Here is a 17,794-nt window from a genome sequence, read left to right on the forward strand (position 1 = left end):
ACTGGAGCTATTGCTTAGCCAGAGTTACATACTAAGGAAGGCAGGGCACATTCCAATCTAAGATGATGACTCGGAAAGACTGGGGTTACCCATCTTTTTCTGCAAATATCCTTATTACAGCATACTAGATTGAACCAACCAAGCCACCATATCCATAAGCGACACCTCTCCAACGCTTCAGGCCAACAAAAGATGACTACGATGATGAGCAGACCCCACAGGGACTGTCCTTAAGATGACCTCTATAAAGAACTGATAGTCTTGGCAACTACATCAGACCCAAACACCAATGTTGTGACTTCGACACCATGGTCCTCTCATCGGGCGCTCAAAGAAAGCCAAGCCATCCACTCCTTGGTAAAGTCAGAAGCCTGTCAGCCGCAAATTAGCCATCCAATGCAAGGAGAAGAACTGGACGCGCACGGAAGCCAGCAGACCTCTTCTCTCTGAAACAACTCAACTCCATTGACAATATACACAAGCTATATGTACACAATACCAAAATATGCAGTAATAGTATTAGAAAACAGTGCAAACAATGTATAGTTACAATAGGATGCAATGGGGACACATAAGGATAGGGGCAACACAAACCATATACTCCAAAAGTGGAATGCGAACCACGAATGGACCCCAAACCTATGTGACCTTGTAGAGGGTCGCTGGGACTATTAGAAAATAGAAGGGTTAGAAAAATAGCCCACCCCAAGACCCTGAAAAGTGAGTGCAAAGTGCACTAAAGTTCCCCAAAGGACATAGAAGTCGTGATAGGGAAATTCTGCAGGAAAGACACAAACCAGCAATGCAACAACAATGGATTTTCAGTCGAGGGTACCTGTGGAACAAGGGGACCAAGTCCAAAAGTCACAAACCAGTCGGAGATGGGCAGATGCCCAGGAAATGCCAGCTGTGGGTGCAAATAAGCTGCTACTGAACAGTAGAAGCTGAGGATTCTGCAGGAACGACAAGGGCTAGAGACTTCCCCTTTGGAGGATGGATCCCCCACGCCGTGGAGAGTCGTGCAGAAGTGTTTTCCTGAAGAAAGACCGCCAACAAGCCTTGCTAGCTGCAAGTTGTGCGGTTAGCGTTTTTGGATGCTGCTGTGGCCCAGGAGGGACCAGGATGTCGCCAATTGCGTCTGGGGACAGAGGGGGCATCGAGCAAGACAAGGAGCCCTCTCAGAAGCAGGCAGCACCCGCAGAAGTGCTGGAACAGGCACTACGAAGAGGAGTGAAACAGTGCTCACCCGAAGTCGCACAAAGGAGTCCCAAGTCGCCGGAGGACAACTTAGAAAGTCGTGCAATGCAGGTTAGAGTGCCGTGGACCCAGGCTTGGCTGTGCACAAAGGATTTCCTCCGGAAGTGCACAGAGGCCGGAGTAGCTGCAAAAGTCGCGGTTCCCAGCAATGCAGTCTGGCGTGGGGAGGCAAGGACTTACCTCCACCAAACTTGGACTGAAGAGTCACTGGACTGTGGGAGTCACTTGGACAGAGTTGCTGGATTCAAGGGACCTCGCTCGTCGTGCTGAGAGGAGACCCAGGGTACCGGTGATGCAGTTCTTTGGTGCCTGCGGTAGCAGGGGGACGATTCCGTCGACCCACAGGAGATTTCTTCGGAGCTTCTAGTGCAGAGAGGAGGCAGACTACCCCCACAGCATGCACCACCAGGAAAGCAGTCGAGAAGGCGGCAGGATCAGCATTACAGAGTTGCAGTAGTCGTCTTCGCTACTTTGTTGCAGTTTTGCAGGCTTCCAGCGCGGTCAGCAGTCGATTCCTTGGCAGAAGGTGAAGAGAGAGATGCAGAGGAACTCGGATGAGCTCTTGCATTCGTTATCTAAGGAAATCCCCAAAGCAGAGACCCTAAATAGCCAGAAAAGAGGGTTTGGCTACTTAGGAGAGAAGATAGGCTAGCAGCACCTGAAGGAGCCTATCAGAAGGAGTCTCTGACGTCACCTGCTGGCTCTGGCCACTCAGAGCAGTCCAGTGTGCCAGCAGCACCTCTGTTTCCAAGATGGCAGAGGTCTGGAGCACACTGGAGGAGCTCTGGGCACCTCCCAGGGGAGGTGCAGGTCAGGGGAGTCGTCACTCCCCTTCCCTTTGTCCAGTTTCGCGCCAGAGCAGGGCTGAGGGGTCCCTGAACCGGTGTAGACTGGCTTATGCAGAAATGGGCACCATGTGTGCCCATGAAAGCATTTCCAGAGGCTGGGGGAGGCTACTAATCCCCTGCCTTCACACCATTTTCCAAAGGGAGAGGGTGTAACACCCTCTCTCAGAGGAAGTCCTTTGTTCTGCCATCCTGGGCCAGGCCTGGCTGGACCCCAGGAGGGCAGAAGCCTGTCTGAGGGGTTGGCAGCAGCAGCAGCTGCAGTGAAACCCCGGAAAAGGCAGTTTGGCAGTGCCAGGGTCTGTGCTAGAGACCCGTGGGATCATGGGATTGCACCACCAATGCCAGGATGGCATAGAGGGGGCAATTCCATGATCTTAGACATGTTACATGGCCATATTCGGAGTTACCATTGTGAAGCTACACATAGGTAGTGACGTATATGTAGTGCACCCGTGTAATGGTGTCCCCGCACTCCCAAAGTCCGGGGAATTGGCCCTGAACAATGTGACCTTGGCTAGTGCCAGGGTGCCCACACACTAAGTAACCTAGCACCCAACCTTTACCAGGTAAAGGTTAGACATATAGGTGACTTATAAGTTACTTAGGTGCAGTGTAAAATGGCTGTGAAATAACGTGGACGTTATTTCACTCAGGCTGCAGTGGCAGGCCTGTGTAAGAATTGTCAGAGCTCCCTATGGGTGGCAAAAGAAATGCTGCAGCCCATAGGGATCTCCTGGAACCCCAATACCCTGGGTACCTCAGTACCATATACTAGGGAATTATAAGGGTGTTCCAGTAAGCCAATGTAAATTGGTAAAATTGGTCACTAGCCTGTTAGTGACAATTTGAAAGAAATGAGAGAGCATAACCACTGAGGTTCTGGATAGCAGAGCCTCAGTGAGACTGTTAGTCATAACACAGGTAACACATTCAGGCACACTTATGAGCACTGGGGCCCTGACTAGCAGGGTCCCATTGACACATACAACTAAAACAACATATATACAGTGAAAAATGGGGGTAACATGCCAGGCAAGATGGTACTTTCCTACGCAACCCCCCCCAAACGAAGGACAGTAAGACTAGCCATTACCTGATGAGTCTTCATTGTCTAAGTGGAAATATCTGGAGAGTCCATCTGCATTGGAGTGGCTACTCCCAGGTCTATGTTCCACTGTATAGTCCATTCCCTATAGGGATATGGACCACCTCAATAATTTAGGATTTTCACCTTTCATTTGTTTTAGCCAAAGTAGAGGTTTGTGGTCTGTCTGAACAATGAAGTGAGTGCCAAACAGGTATGGCCTCAACTTCTTCAGTGCCCAGACCACAGCAAAGGCCTCCCTCTCAATGGCAGACCAACGCTTTTCTCTAGGGGTCAACCTCCTACTAATAAAAGCAACAGGTTGATCCTGGCCCTCAGAATTAAGTTGTGACAGGACTGCCCCTACTCCTAATTCAGATGCATCAGTTTGGACATAGAATTTTTTAGAGTAACAAGGGCTTTTCAGGACAGGTGCAGAGCACATGGCCTGCTTCAGCACCTCAAAAGCTTTCTGACAGCTAGCTGTCCACAATACCATTTTAGGCATTTTCTTTGAGGTGAGGTCATTAAGAGGGGCTGCCATGGACCCATAGTTCTTAATGAACCTCCTGTAATACCCAGTGAGGCCTAAAAAGGCTCTCACCTGGGTCTGAGTTGTAGGGGGAACCCAATCTATAATAGCTTGGATTTTCCCCTGAAGTGGTGCAATCTGGTCTCCACCAACCAGGTGTCCCAGATAAACCACCTTCCCCTGCCCTATCTGGCACTTTGAAGCCTTGATAGTGAGGCCTGCCTTTTGCAGGGCCTCCAAAACTTTCCATAGGTGGACCAGGTGATCATCCCAACTGGAGCTAAAGACAGCTATATCGTCCAAATATGCTGCACTAAAAGATTCCAGCCCTTGCAGGACTGTATTCACCAACCTCTGAAAAGTGGCAGGTGCATTTTTCAATCCAAAAGGCATTACTGTGAATTGGTAATGGCCTCCAATGGTTGAAAATGCAGTTTTTGCTTTTGCATCTTCTGATAATTTGATCTGCCAATACCCTGCAGTCAAGTCGAAAGTGCTTAGATACTTGGCAGATGCCAGTGTATCTATGAGCTCATCTGCCCTGGGTATAGGGTGAGCATCAGTTTTGGTTACCTGGTTGAGACCTCTGTAGTCAACACAAAACCGCATTTCCTTCTTTCCGTTCTTGGAATGAGGTTTTGGTACAAGTACCACAGGAGAAGCCCATGGACTTTCAGAGTGCTCAACCACTCCCAGTTCTAACATTTTCTGCACCTCTTGCTTTATGCAGTCTCTGACATGGTCAGGCTGCCTATAGATTTTACTTTTGACAGGCAAGCTGTCTCCAGTATCTATAGTGTGCTCACACCAAGAAGTGGTACCTGGCACAGTAGAGAAGAGTTCAGAAAACTGACCCAGGAGATTTATGCAATGGTCTCTCTGCTCAGCAGTGAGACAATCAGCCAAAACTACACCTTCCACTAGAGCATCTTGTTCTGTGGAAGAGAAGAGATCAGGGAGAGGGTCACTCTCTTCTTCCTGTCCCTCATCAGTTGCCATGAGCAGGGTGAGATCAGCCCTGTCATAGTAGGGTTTCAGGCGACTGAAATGGAGCACCCTAAGGGGACTCCTGGCAGTGCCTAAGTCAACTAAGTAGGTGACTTCACCCTTCTTTTCAACAATTATGTGGGGTCCACTCCATTTATCTTGGAGTGCTCTTGGGGCCACAGGCTCCAAGACCCACACTTTCTGCCCTGGTTGGTACTGAACCAAAACAGCCTTCTGGTCATGCCATTGCTTTTGGAGCTCTTGGCTGGCCTGAAGGTTTTTACTGCCCTTTTTCATGTACTCAGCCATCCTAGATCTGAGGTCAAGTACATAGTCCACTATGTCTTGCTTTGGAGCTTTTAAAGGTTGTTCCCAACCCTCCTTGACAAGTGTTAGAGGACCTCTTACTGGGTGTCCAAAGAGGAGTTCAAAGGGGCTGAAGCCCACTCCTTTCTGGGGTACCTCCCTGTAAGCAAAAAGGAGGCATGGTAAAAGGATATCCCATCTCCTGCGGAGTTTTTCAGGGAGTCCCATAATCATGCCTTTGAGAGTTTTGTTAAATCTCTCTACCAGTCCATTTGTTTGTGGATGATAGGGTGTAGTGAACTTGTATGTCACACCACACTCCTTCCACATGGCCTTTAAGTAAGCAGACATGAAACTGCTTCCCCTGTCTGATACTACCTCCTTTGGGAAGCCCACCCTGGAAAAGATTCCCAGGAGGGCCTTTGCCACTGCAGGTGCTGTAGTGGTCCTTAGAGGAATTGCTTCAGGATATCTTGTGGCATGGTCCACTACCACCAAGATAAACCTATTGCCTGAAGCAGTAGGAGGGTCAAGGGGGCCAACTATGTCAACCCCTACCCTTTCAAAGGGAACCCCAACCACAGGCAGTGGAATAAGGGGTGCCTTTGGAGTGCCACCTGTTTTGCCACTGGCTTGACAGGTTTCACAGGACTTGCAAAAATTATTTTGTGTCCTCTGACATTCTAGGCCAATGAAACAAGGGCACAAGTCTGTCCCAAGTTTTCATTTGCCCCAAATGTCCAGCTAAGGGAATGTCGTGAGCAAGAGTTAGGAGGAACTTTCTGTACTCCTGAGGAATCACTAACCTCCTGGCAGTTCCAGGTTTAGGATCCCTTCCTTCAGTGTACAAGAGGTTGTCCTCCCAGTAAACTCTGTGAGAGTCACTGACATCCCCATTTGCTTGTTTGACAGCTTGCTGTCTTAGACCCTCTAGTGTGGGACAGGTATGCTGTGCCACACTCAGCTCCTCCCTGGCAGGCCCCCCTTCACCCAAAAGCTCAGCAGTGTCTGCTTCCAGCTCCTCTGGTGTAGGTTCTGCACAGGGTGGAAATTCTTCTTCCGCAGAAGTAGAATCCACTGTAGAGGGAGGGATAGTAGGTAGTGCTTTACTTCTACTAGCCCTAGCTTTAGGGAGCACTTGGTCCATTGTTCCAGGATCCAAGTCACCCTGTCCTTTTTGCTTTTTGGCCTGAGCCCTGGTTAAAGCAAAAATATGCCCTGGGATGCCCAGCATTGCTGCATGGGTCTCTAACTCCACATCTGACCAAGCTGATGTCTCCAAATCATTTCCTAGTAGACAGTCTACAGGTAAATCTGAGGCTACCACAACTTTCTTTGGAACAGTAACCCCCCCCCAGTTGAGATTTACAACAGCCATGGGGTGGCTAAGTGTGTTGTTGTGAGCATCGGTTACTTGGTACTGGTGACCAAGTAGGTGTTGTTCAGGGTGGACCAGTTTCTCTATTACCATAGTCACACTGGCACCAGTGTCCCTGTAGGCCTGAACCTCAACACCATTTATTAGGGGTAGTTGCTTGTACTTATCCATATTAAGGGGACAAGCAACCAAGGTGGCTAAATCAATAGCCCCCTCAGAGACTAACACAGCCTCTGTGGTCTCCCTAACAAGACCAACCCCAACTAAGTTACCAAAAGTGAGCCCAGCTACTCCCTTGGATTGGCTATTAGTAGGTTTGCTCCCACCACCACTGCTATTACTAGGGGCACTAGGTGTAGCAGCAGGGGTTGTGGTGGTAGGAGGCTTGGTGCTTTTCTTTGGACAACTGGGATCTGTTATCCAATGGCCTTTTATTTTACATAAATAGCACCATGGTTTCTTTTCTTTGTTTTGATTAGAAGAGGATTTGGGCCCACCACCCCCACCAGAGTGTTTTTGTGGGCCTGATGAAGACTCATTTTTAGATTTGTCCCCACCCTTGTCAGAAGACTTACCATCCTTCTTCTTGTTGCCATCTTTGTCACCCCCTGTAGGAACTTTTCTGTTCCCCCTTGTTCTGACCCATTTGTCTGCCTTCTTTCCCAATTCTTGGGGAGAGGTCAGATCAGAGTCCACCAGGTACTGGTGCAACAAATCAGACACACAACTATTAAGAATATGCTCTCTCAGGATCAAGTTATACAGGCTTTCATAATCAGCAACTTTACTGCCATGTAACCACCCCTCCAAGGCCTTCACTGAATGGTCAACAAAATCAACCCAGTCTTGTGAAGACTCCTTTTTGGTCTCTCTGAACTTCATCCTGTACTGTTCAGTGGTTAAGCCATAACCATCCAGGAGTGTATTCTTAAGAACTGTAAAATTATTGGCATCACTTTCTTTCACAGTAAGGAGCCTATCCCTACCCTTTCCACTAAATGATAGCCATAGGATAGCAGCCCCCTGCCTTTGAGAGACATCCTGTACAACACAGGCCTTCTCAAGTGCAGCAAACCACTTGTTAATGTCATCCCCCTCCTTATAAGGGGGAACTATCTTGTGCAGATTCCTAGAATCATGCTCTTTTGCAGGATGACTATTGGGAATACTGCTGCAGCCACCATGGGTTTCTAAACCCAATTTCTGTCTTTCCCTCTCCACTTCTAAGGACTGTCTATCCAAATCCAGCTGTTGCTTCTTGAGCTTCAGTCTGGTTTGTTCCACTCTCAATCTATTGAGCTCCCTTTCTAACAATCTGTCACCAGGGTGGGTGGGTGGGACATATCTTGAAACAGAAGTATGGTGAGAATGTACAGAAGGAGAACCATCCCTTACAGAGGGCATCCTAACAGCTTGGTTAACAGAAACATCACTTCTACTATGATGTGAAGCAACACTCTTGCTCTGATGTGAGACAACACTATCAGTATCGTGTGACTCTACCTCAGTACCAACTATGCTAGGCTGTCTTGTAATGGGCAGGCTAGGAAGTTTCTTTCCTGAATCTTTTTCTAGGGGAGTCCCTGGATCAGATTGGGAACCATTAGCTACTTTTTCAACAGATGGGGCACCTCTGGCCTTATCCTGTTCTATAAGCATGTTAACCAATAGTTCTCTGGGGGGATTCTTACCTACACTTATACCTCTTTCTATGCAGAGACTCCTTGCTCCTTTCCAGCTAAGGTGATCATAAGCAAGTTTGGACAGATCAACAGTTTGGCCTGTGCCAGACATTTTTAGAAAGAGTTAAAGTGATAGAAAAAGGAACAAAAAGTTTGTCAGAACTTTTAGAAAGACAGAAAAAAAAACTTTAAAAACTTTTTGAAAGTTTAGAAGTACTTTTCACCACTTTAGAAAAAAAGTGAGAAAAGAAATGCAAAACTTTTTGGTTAGGTGTACATACACTGAACTTGTTTTGTATATTTTTCTCTTATGAAAAGTACAATGATAAAAGTGGTAAGTAGTTGCAAGCACTTATCTCACCACTGCACAACCAATGTAGGAGGCTGGACTGGCTTGTAGTGAGTACCTAGGGGTACTTGCACCTTGCACCAGGCCCAGTTATCCCTTATTAGTGTATAGGGTGTCTAGCAGCTTAGGCTGATAGATAATGGTAGCTTAGCAGAGCGCTTAGGCTGAACTAGGAGATGTGTGAAGCTCATACAGTACCACTAGTGTCATATGCACAATATCATAAGAAAACACAATACACAGATATACTAAAAATAAAGGTACTTTATTTTTATGACAATATGCCAAAAGTATCTCAGGGAGTACCCTCAGTATGAGGATAGCAAATATACACAAGATATATGTACACAATACCAAAATATGCAGTAATAGTATTAGAAAACAGTGCAAACAATGTATAGTTACAATAGGATGCAATGGGGACACATAAGGATAGGGGCAACACAAACCATATACTCCAAAAGTGGAATGCGGACCACGAATGGACCCCAAACCTATGTGACCTTGTAGAGGGTCGCTGGGACTATTAGAAAATAGTAAGGGTTAGAAAAATAGCCCACCCCAAGTACCTGAAAAGTGAGTGCAAAGTGCACTAAAGTTCCCCAAAGGACATAGAAGTCGTGATAGGGGAATTCTGCAGGAAAGACACAAACCAGCAATGCAACAACGATGGATTTCCAGTCGAGGGTACCTGTGGAACAAGGGGACCAAGTCCAAAAGTCACAAGCAAGTCGGAGATGGGCAGATGCCCAGGAAATGCCAGCTGTTGGTGCAAAGAAGCTGCTACTGGACAGTAGAAGCTGAGGATTCTGCAGGAACGACAAGGTCTAGAGACTTCCCCTTTGGAGGATGGATCCCCCACGCCGTGGAGAGTCGTGCAGAAGTGTTTTCCTGAAGAAAGACCGCCAACAAGCCTTGCTAGCTGCAAGTCGTGCGGTTAGCGTTTTTGGATGCTGCTGTGGCCCAGGAGGGACCAGGGTGTCGCCAACTGCGTCTGGGGACAGAGGGGGCGTCGAGCAAGACAAGGAGCCCTCTCAGAAACAGGCAGCACCCGCAGAAGTGCCGGAACAGGCACTACGAAGAGGAGTGAAACGGTGCTCACCCGAAGTCGCACAAAGGAGTCCCACGTCACCGGAGGACAACTTAGAAAGTCGTGCAATGCAGGTTAGAGTGCCGTGGACCCAGGCTTGGCTGTGCACAAAGGATTTCCTCCGGAAGTGCACAGAGGCCGGAGTAGCTGCAAAAGTCGCGGTTCCCAGCAATGCAGTCTGGCGTGGGGAGGCAAGGACTTACGTCCACCAAACTTGGACTGCAGAGTCACTGGACTGTGGGAGTCACTTGGACAGAGTTGCTGGATTCAAGGGACCTCGCTCGTCGTGCTGAGAGGAGACCCAGGGTACCGGTGATGCAGTTCTTTGGTGCCTGCGGTAGCAGGGGGACGATTCCGTCGACCCACGGGAGATTTCTTCGGAGCTTGTAGTGCAGAGAGGAGGCAGACTACCCCCACAGCATGCACCACCAGGAAAGCAGTCGAGAAGGCGGTAGGATCAGCGTTACAGAGTTGCAGTAGTCGTCTTCGCTACTTTGTTGCAGTTTTGCAGGCTTCCAGCGCAGTCAGCAGTCGATTCCTTGGCAGAAGGTGAAGAGAGAGATGCAGAGGAACTCGGATGAGCTCTTGCATTCGTTATCTAAGGAAATCCCCAAAGCAGAGACCCTAAATAGCCAGAAAAGAGGGTTTGGCTACTTAGGAGAGAAGATAGGCTAGCAACACCTGAAGGAGCCTATCAGAAGGAGTCTCTGATGTCACCTGCTGGCCCTGGCAACTCAGAGCAGTCCAGTGTGCCAGCAGCACCTCTGTTTCCAAGATGGCAGAGGTCTGGAGCACACTGGAGGAGCTCTGGGCACCTCCCAGGGGAGGTGCAGGTCAGGGGAGTGGTCTCTGAACAGGTGTAGACTGGCTTATGCAGAAATGGGCACCATGTGTGCCCATGAAAGCATTTCCAGAGGCTGGGGGAGGCTACTCCTCCCCTGCCTTCACACCATTTTCCAAAGGAAGAGGGTGTAACACCCTCTCTCAGAGGAAGTCCTTTGTTCTGCCATCCTGGGCCAGGCCTGGCTGGACCCCAGGAGGGCAGAAGCCTGTCTGAGGGGTTGGCAGCAGCAGCAGCTGCAGTGAAACCCCGGGAAAGGCAGTTTGGCAGTGCCAGGGTCTGTGCTAGAGACCCGTGGGATCATGGGATTGCACCAACAATGCCAGGATGGCATAGAGGGGGCAATTCCATGATGTTAGACATGTTACATGGCCATATTCGGAGTTACCATTGTGAAGCTACACATAGGTAGTGACCTATATGTAGTGCACGCGTGTAATGGTGTCCCCGCACTCACAAAGTCCGGGGAATTGGCCCTGAACAATGTGGGGGCACCTTGGCTAGTGGCAGGGTGCCCACACACTAAGTAAATTAGCACCCAACCTTTACCAGGTAAAGGTTAGACATATAGGTGACTTATAAGTTACTTAAGTGCAGTGTAAAATGGCTGTGAAATAACGTGGGCGTTATTTCACTCAGGGTGCAGTGGCAGGCCTGTGTAAGAATTGTCAGAGCTCCCTATGGGTGGCAAAAGAAATGCTGCAGCCCATAGGGATCTCCTGGAACCCCAATACCCTGGGTACCTCAGTACCATATACTAGGGAATTATAAGGGTGTTCCAGTAAGCCAATGTAAATTGGTAAAATTGGTCACTAGCCTGTTAGTGACAATTTGAAAGAAATGAGAGAGCATAACCACTGAGGTTCTGGATAGCAGAGCCTCAGTGAGACTGTTAGTCATAACAGAGGTAACACATTCAGGCACACTTATGAGCACTGGGGCCCTGACTAGCAGGGTCCCAGTGACACATACAACTAAAACAACATATACACAGTGAAAAATGGGGGTAACATGCCAGGCAAGATGGTACTTTCCTACAGTTTTCCTCAAGGCTGCATCAAAGATAGACTTGTTGGTACAAGTGGTACACTGCGTCTCTAACATACACAGAAACACACATTTTGACATGGGGACATTTTCTTAGAACACCAGGTGTTTTATTATAAAAACATTCTCTTGTCCCATGCACGTTAGAGGGAGGTTGCAGCCAGATGGCCACAACCGCATGCCGATTGACTTGCTACAGCTGCTTGCCGAGATTACTGGTTCCCTGGCCTGCTTGGGGATGGGGTCTCTCTAGACAACAGACACACTCAGGTATGGGGGAATGATGTCTTCCCACAGGGGAATCCTGATGGGCGGATTAGGGGTTACTACGATGTGACTCACTTTTCTTGTCACAATTTTGCTTTTAGTATGTTTCATCATTCTTATTATTGCACTTCATACCATTTTATCTAATACGCAGCTGATTCAATAAATCTTGTTGAAACATCTTCTGCCTCCGTTTGTCTTTGCATGTGTGAGACTATTGTAACTGAGAGAAAAGGATGAGATCTGATCCACCACGATTTCCCTGAGAAGTCATTCTTGTCATTTGCCCAGTTGCCACAAACCATCCGTGCTCTTGGACAGAGATAAGGTGCTGCTAGTTAGATGGAAGGCAGATTAGGCCGACAGTTGTCATATGGTGTGGGATTGGACTCAGTTCTCCACAATTCAGGTGATGCTGCGGCCCAAATCCAGCAGCCTCCTTAGGATAATTAGAGCCCACGTGACAGAGCAGTCATGAGAGATGGTCTCGTGACCTAGACCCTGACTTGAAACAGGAGCATGACTTCTTATTCTTGGTGATACATAGATTCACCTTGTGGTCTCAAATCACCTTGGCGAGCATAGGCGAGCCATGACCAGAGGCACACCTTGAGGGGAAGGTGTGTGTGTGTGCATGTGTGTGTGAGAGAGAAAGAGAGAGAGAGAGAGAAAGAGAGAGAGAGAGGAAGAGAGAGAGAGAGAGGGGGTAGAGAGAGAGAGAGAGTCAAAAGGCAAGGAATCTACGGATAGAACTATTAATCAGAAATAGGTGTGTGTGGGTGTGAGGGGTGTGTGTGTATTTGTGTGAGAGATAGTCAAAATGCGAGAAATTTACAGATAGAGGTATCCATCAGAAATAGATGGTGTGTGTTGTGAAGTGGCATTATTGTTAGCTTTGGATGTAACACTATAATGTTTCTTTAATAAAACCTTTGAAAGTCACTTAAAACGGTTAAAGTGTACTTGTGGTTGTAAATTTAAATCAAAAACCCACTGACTTTCAACAGTGGGATGTCAGGCTTGGCAGCAGGTTGGCAACCTGCTGAGGGTTGAGCCTAAGGAACTCCTAGATGCGGTACATGATCAAAAAATCCCAAGAATTCACAAGAAAATAAAACAGTTGAAGTGAAGAGTAAAGTTATGGTTTGATTTGGTTATGAAATATATACCAAATGCAATGTTTATTACCTCACCTTATTTATGTCAATAAATAACACCACCATAAAGCATTTATAGTTGTGCTGGCAAAACTTTAAGAGTGATGTGTTATGTAATCTCATCTGTTGGATGCATTGAAACATTTTCAACTGCATCTGTTTTGCTAAGGGTGAGGTCATGAGCGTTGCATTTGGTGTGCAAGTGATAGTCCGCATGGCTGTTGTGTGAGTTACAAATTGTTTTCCTAACCATAACTTGCACATTTTCAGTGTTTTTTCGGTGTTCGTTTGTAACCATAATTGCACTTTAACAATGTTTTTTAAATGAATTTTTCCTAAACATTAAAAAAAATATAAATGCACATATAAATATATAACCTGCACTTTTCCTCATTATTTAGACATGTAGGCATCGGTTTGCACATTAGGTGCTGAAATATAGCTTTGAGAAAGTATTTTTTGGCAATACAGACTACATTTCGGTAAGTCTTGCCTATAGCATGATTTTAGAGGGAGCTCCACACACATTCCACGTTTCACCCTATCCAATAATATATGGACATATATGATATGAAGTGTTTCCAGCTCCCCTCGCGCAGTGGGGAATTTGTCTAACGTTTACGATGATCAATGAAGTCCTTCACAAGATACAGAAAAATGTTTTCTTTGTGCTAGTTCAGTTTACATGTCTATTACAAGGGTTATCTGCAATGTTATTTTCCATCCATTGACACCTGCAAGTGTTGGGAGTACGGTGGGAGCCACACATACTGATGTGAAAGCAAATGCATTAAAAGTTTAGCAATTTATGGAGTAGACATATTTACATGATAGGAAACTTGTGCAACCTCCCAATTTAGGCCAAACATTTGTGTTGGTCATTCAGCTAAGAATATTCCTAATTATCTAGCTTAAAAGAAGAGAATTACAGTATACCATTGTAGTGAACCACTGCACTATAATGGTGTTATCTAGTACACTGAGGCCCTGATTATGAGTGGGTTACTCTTTTTGAAATGCTGTGCAAATTCCCGTTTGCCCATCAGACGGAATTCTGAGCTGGGTGGTAATTAAATCATCTGGAAATTACTGGGTGTTTTAAATACCTCACCATTTGTTAAATTTTGGCAGGTCAATCCTTCCATAATTTAAGAGGAGAAAACAACAGAGTATTTAGCATAACAAGTGGATTTTGGTGCATTAAGTACCAAAATCTGCAGTCATTTCCTCAAATAAATCAATGTAAGTACATTATATCACATCCACTGCATTCTGAAACCCACGCTGTCTGGGTGAGATAAATTGCAGCTATTTCTCTGATACACCCAGACTCAGGGATCATGGCCTGAAAGTCACTGAAAGTGATTGATCTAGTACAATTGATACTATGAAACCATATGGACTACTAAAAGGAGCAGGTAACTTAACATCCACAATTGACTGGAATGCAGAAAATTCTAAGTTCTGTATAGTGTCTTCATTATTTTTTTACTTCAATGGAATGACAACCGCGACTAAGATGGCCCGAGATTTGGGGGAACAAGCGTCCCATAGGGAGGGTGATAAGGGCTTAATCACAATTACCAAGCAGGACCTCTTTAAAGGAAGGGACACAATTCCATCTTTGAAACTGCCACTCAGATGTAGGCCCAGGTATGTGTTAACCAATGTGGTGTTTGTGATCATCGAAGGGTGACAGATCTGCCTTAATGGATATACTTATTTTAAGATTGTTTAGTTTGCAATCTCTGTAGAAATAAATGCTATGTAAATAGTCATGCCTATCAATAAATTGAACAGAAAAATATTGTATTGGATGTGACAAAGAAAAATGGATTGGACTCTAGAATTGGCCATTTAAGGAGAAACAAGGAACTAGTGGTAGAAGAAAATTAGTTTCCATTTATTAAAATTGTTTTCAACAGGGTTCCCTGAAGTTGAGATGGGAAAGGAGCTGTTTGCACAAGAGAGTTTAAGGGGGAAGGAAGAAGGGGAGAGGACTATGGCAGTAGCAATGTCTGCAAATAAAATGCACACTAAAATAAAAATAAAAATCTATATTCTTGGGTAACCCAATTTGAAAGACTGACAAGTTGAACAGCTTGGCTGCACCAAACACAGCATGACAAACAAACAACAAGCAGTGAGTAAAGCCTGACAGAATGCTAAAAAAGAGATATAACATTATTATATTTGTTTTTAAAGCATGCACAATGGGATCGCGGCTAAAGTGGTCCACATGCGTCAAATGTGTGTGTGTCGTGATCGTGGGTAATGCGCGTGTTCCCTCTAACACTTATTTAGAAGTGTCTTAACATCTCAGTACCTTCTCGATTATTTTTGCCATGTATTCGGTGCACTGGTCTTCCAGTCTCGTCAGCTGGAACAGCTTTGCTACTTTCCAGGTGTGGACAATGCTGTCTTCATCAAGCATCTGAGCCAGGGTCTTTCCGCACAGCCGCTTCAGACCGGGTAAAAGGTACATGTCTGCCACGCATAGGACCTCATAGACGTTCTCCGGAGAGAGCTGTGAACAAGAAGAACGTATGAGAGGTAGGAAGCTTCCTAGCACCACAATCACACAATTCTGCTGCCCCTAGAAACAAGCTGACTTGGCCCCATGAGAATAATATTGAGATTACTTAAGGACCTGCAGCCTGTAACTTTTCACATTGCTTCTAAACAATACCGTTTCAAAGGTGCTAATACTTTAAAGAAATTGGAGAACAAGCAAGAACAATCGTATAGCTGCATGTATTATCATTGTTTTTTAAAACATCTTTTGCAAAAATTGTTTTCAAAAACATCTTTTTCATATGTAGTCATAAATTACGGCTTCTTTTAACATACTTTTATTATATTTAGTTCTTCCACTAAATCCGCGTCTATTATCATACATATTTCTCCTCACACACATATATGAACATATATATCTATATATTTTTTTTTTCACTGAAAAAACAAGGGTTAAGGGAAGGTATAGCTAGGTGACAATGTCAGTTAAAATATAATATTGTAAACTAACAAAATCAATCACATTCTCAAATACAAATAACCCTGCAGTAACTAACAACTTGTGCCCTCACAATGCACAATGTTATCAATGACGTAATTTTAGATGTCAGTAGGGATGTTATCAATGCAGTCACTGATCACATCCTGGGTGTGTTATACGTGCAAAGCGGGGGTGCGAGATATAGTTATTTTAGGGCACGAGTTATAGTTACTCGAGATAACTGTAATTGGTGAATTTCTGTGGTTTTGTCAATTTAAAAACTGTTTTAACAGACTATAACATGCCTTTAACCTTTGTTTTTTTATGTGAATATCTAGGGCTTTTTTTCAATATAAAGTAAGATATTATTACAATACCTAACTGTAACATCACTTAAAAAAAATAATAATAGAAATTCACAAAAAAAAACAAAGGTTAAAGTAAAGATGTCCATCGAGGTGAACAGGTAGGGGTTGGTCGCAGGGCCCGACCCCCCTCAGGTGCCAACCCCCACGGCACCCAGACATGCTGCCAGGCCCTGCACCCAACCCCCCATGGCAGCCTACCCTCTTGCCAAGCACTGCATTTGTGACATCGCACATGGGGTGGTGTCCATCTATAGGCTGCACACCATCAATTCTAGAGGTGCCGCGGTATCACTGAGGAGACTGATGGAACCACATGCCAGCACACAGGAGGAACTGCTTTGAAGAAGTTCCAGATTCAATCTTAAGCAAGGGGACATTCAAAAGGTGAGGAATCTGTGGTAAGAGCATCCTTCATAACTACTGTTACATCTCACCCTCCAATGAGAGATGCAACTGCTTAATGGGATTTAAATCTCAATTTTCTCTTGTGTACAAACGTTTGAAGTCTGTGGTTTCTTGTGACTTGTATGTACTGACCTGGAACATTGCGTTTCTACTCATGATCAGGCAGCTACTGTATCCGCCAAAAAAAGCGTTACCAAAGGTAAGTAACTTGTTCTTCTGATGGATACAACTACCTGTGGATTCCTCACCTTATGAATAGAATCCCAAAGCAGTCCCGTACTCTAAGGTGGGTGCCCCACTGGTCAAACCAAGAAGTCCTGCAAAACAGAATGTGCAAAATGGCCATCCCTCCTAACTCCCGAGTCTAAGCAATAATACTTTGCGAAAGCGTGTAGGGAAGCCCAAGTTGCTGCCTTACAAATATCAACAACTGGTACACCTCTAGCTAAAGCCAAAGTGGCCGACTTAGCCTTGGAGGAATGGGCCCTAATATCTTCAGGAGGAACGTTCTTTGCTACTGAATAACAAATCTTTATGCAAAGAATGACCCACCGTTAAAGGGCTCTCTTGTGAACGGCTTTGCCCTTCATCTTGCCGACATATCCAACAGAGTTGATCATCAGTTCTAAAGTCTCTTGTCCTCTAAATGTAGACACTCAGAGCCCTTCTCGGATCCAAGCGGTGCAGTCTTTCCTCCTCCTTTGAAGGATGGGGAGGAAGGTAAAAGGACAAGAGTGTTACAGATTGTCCCAGATGAAAGGGAGTGACTACTTTAGGAAGGAAAGCCACCCTGGTTCTCAGCACCACCTTGTCAGCATGAAAGGTTGTAAAAGGAGGTTTCAAATTAAGAGCCTGAAGCTCACTCACATGTCTAGCAGATGTGATAGCTGTGAGGAAAACTGTTTTTAAAACTAAAAGTCTCAACAGGCAAGAATACATAGGCTCAAACGGTGAACCCATTAAAAAAAAGTAAGAACTAAATTCAAATCCCACTGAGGCATTACAAACGGAGTGGGAGGAAACATGTTACTTAACCCTTTAAGGAACCTAAGGACTAAAGGGGACTTAAATAAGGAAGGCAAAGAAAGGCCGACAGTGCTGACAAATAGCCCTTCACTGTCGCCACTGCACTACCCCCCTGTGCTAAGGAAAGAGCAAAAAGTAAAATATCAGACAAATGGGCCTTCAAGGGATCAATTTG

At 45.6% G+C, this 17,794-nt stretch overlaps 1 protein-coding gene across 1 annotated transcript in view; it reads right to left on the reverse strand.

The window, feature by feature from the left end:
* ABTB1 (ankyrin repeat and BTB domain containing 1) overlaps positions 1-17,794 on the reverse strand; it is a 191,987-nt gene that overhangs the window by 26,676 nt on the left and 147,517 nt on the right. Inside the window, exon 11 of the mRNA XM_069206257.1 lies at positions 15,152-15,352. Coding sequence (XP_069062358.1) covers positions 15,152-15,352 — 201 coding nt within the window. The remainder of the gene's footprint in view (positions 1-15,151; positions 15,353-17,794) is intronic.

This window comes from Pleurodeles waltl, chromosome 9 (genome assembly GCF_031143425.1).
Source record: "Pleurodeles waltl isolate 20211129_DDA chromosome 9, aPleWal1.hap1.20221129, whole genome shotgun sequence".
NCBI classification, from domain to species: Eukaryota; Metazoa; Chordata; class Amphibia; order Caudata; family Salamandridae; genus Pleurodeles; species Pleurodeles waltl.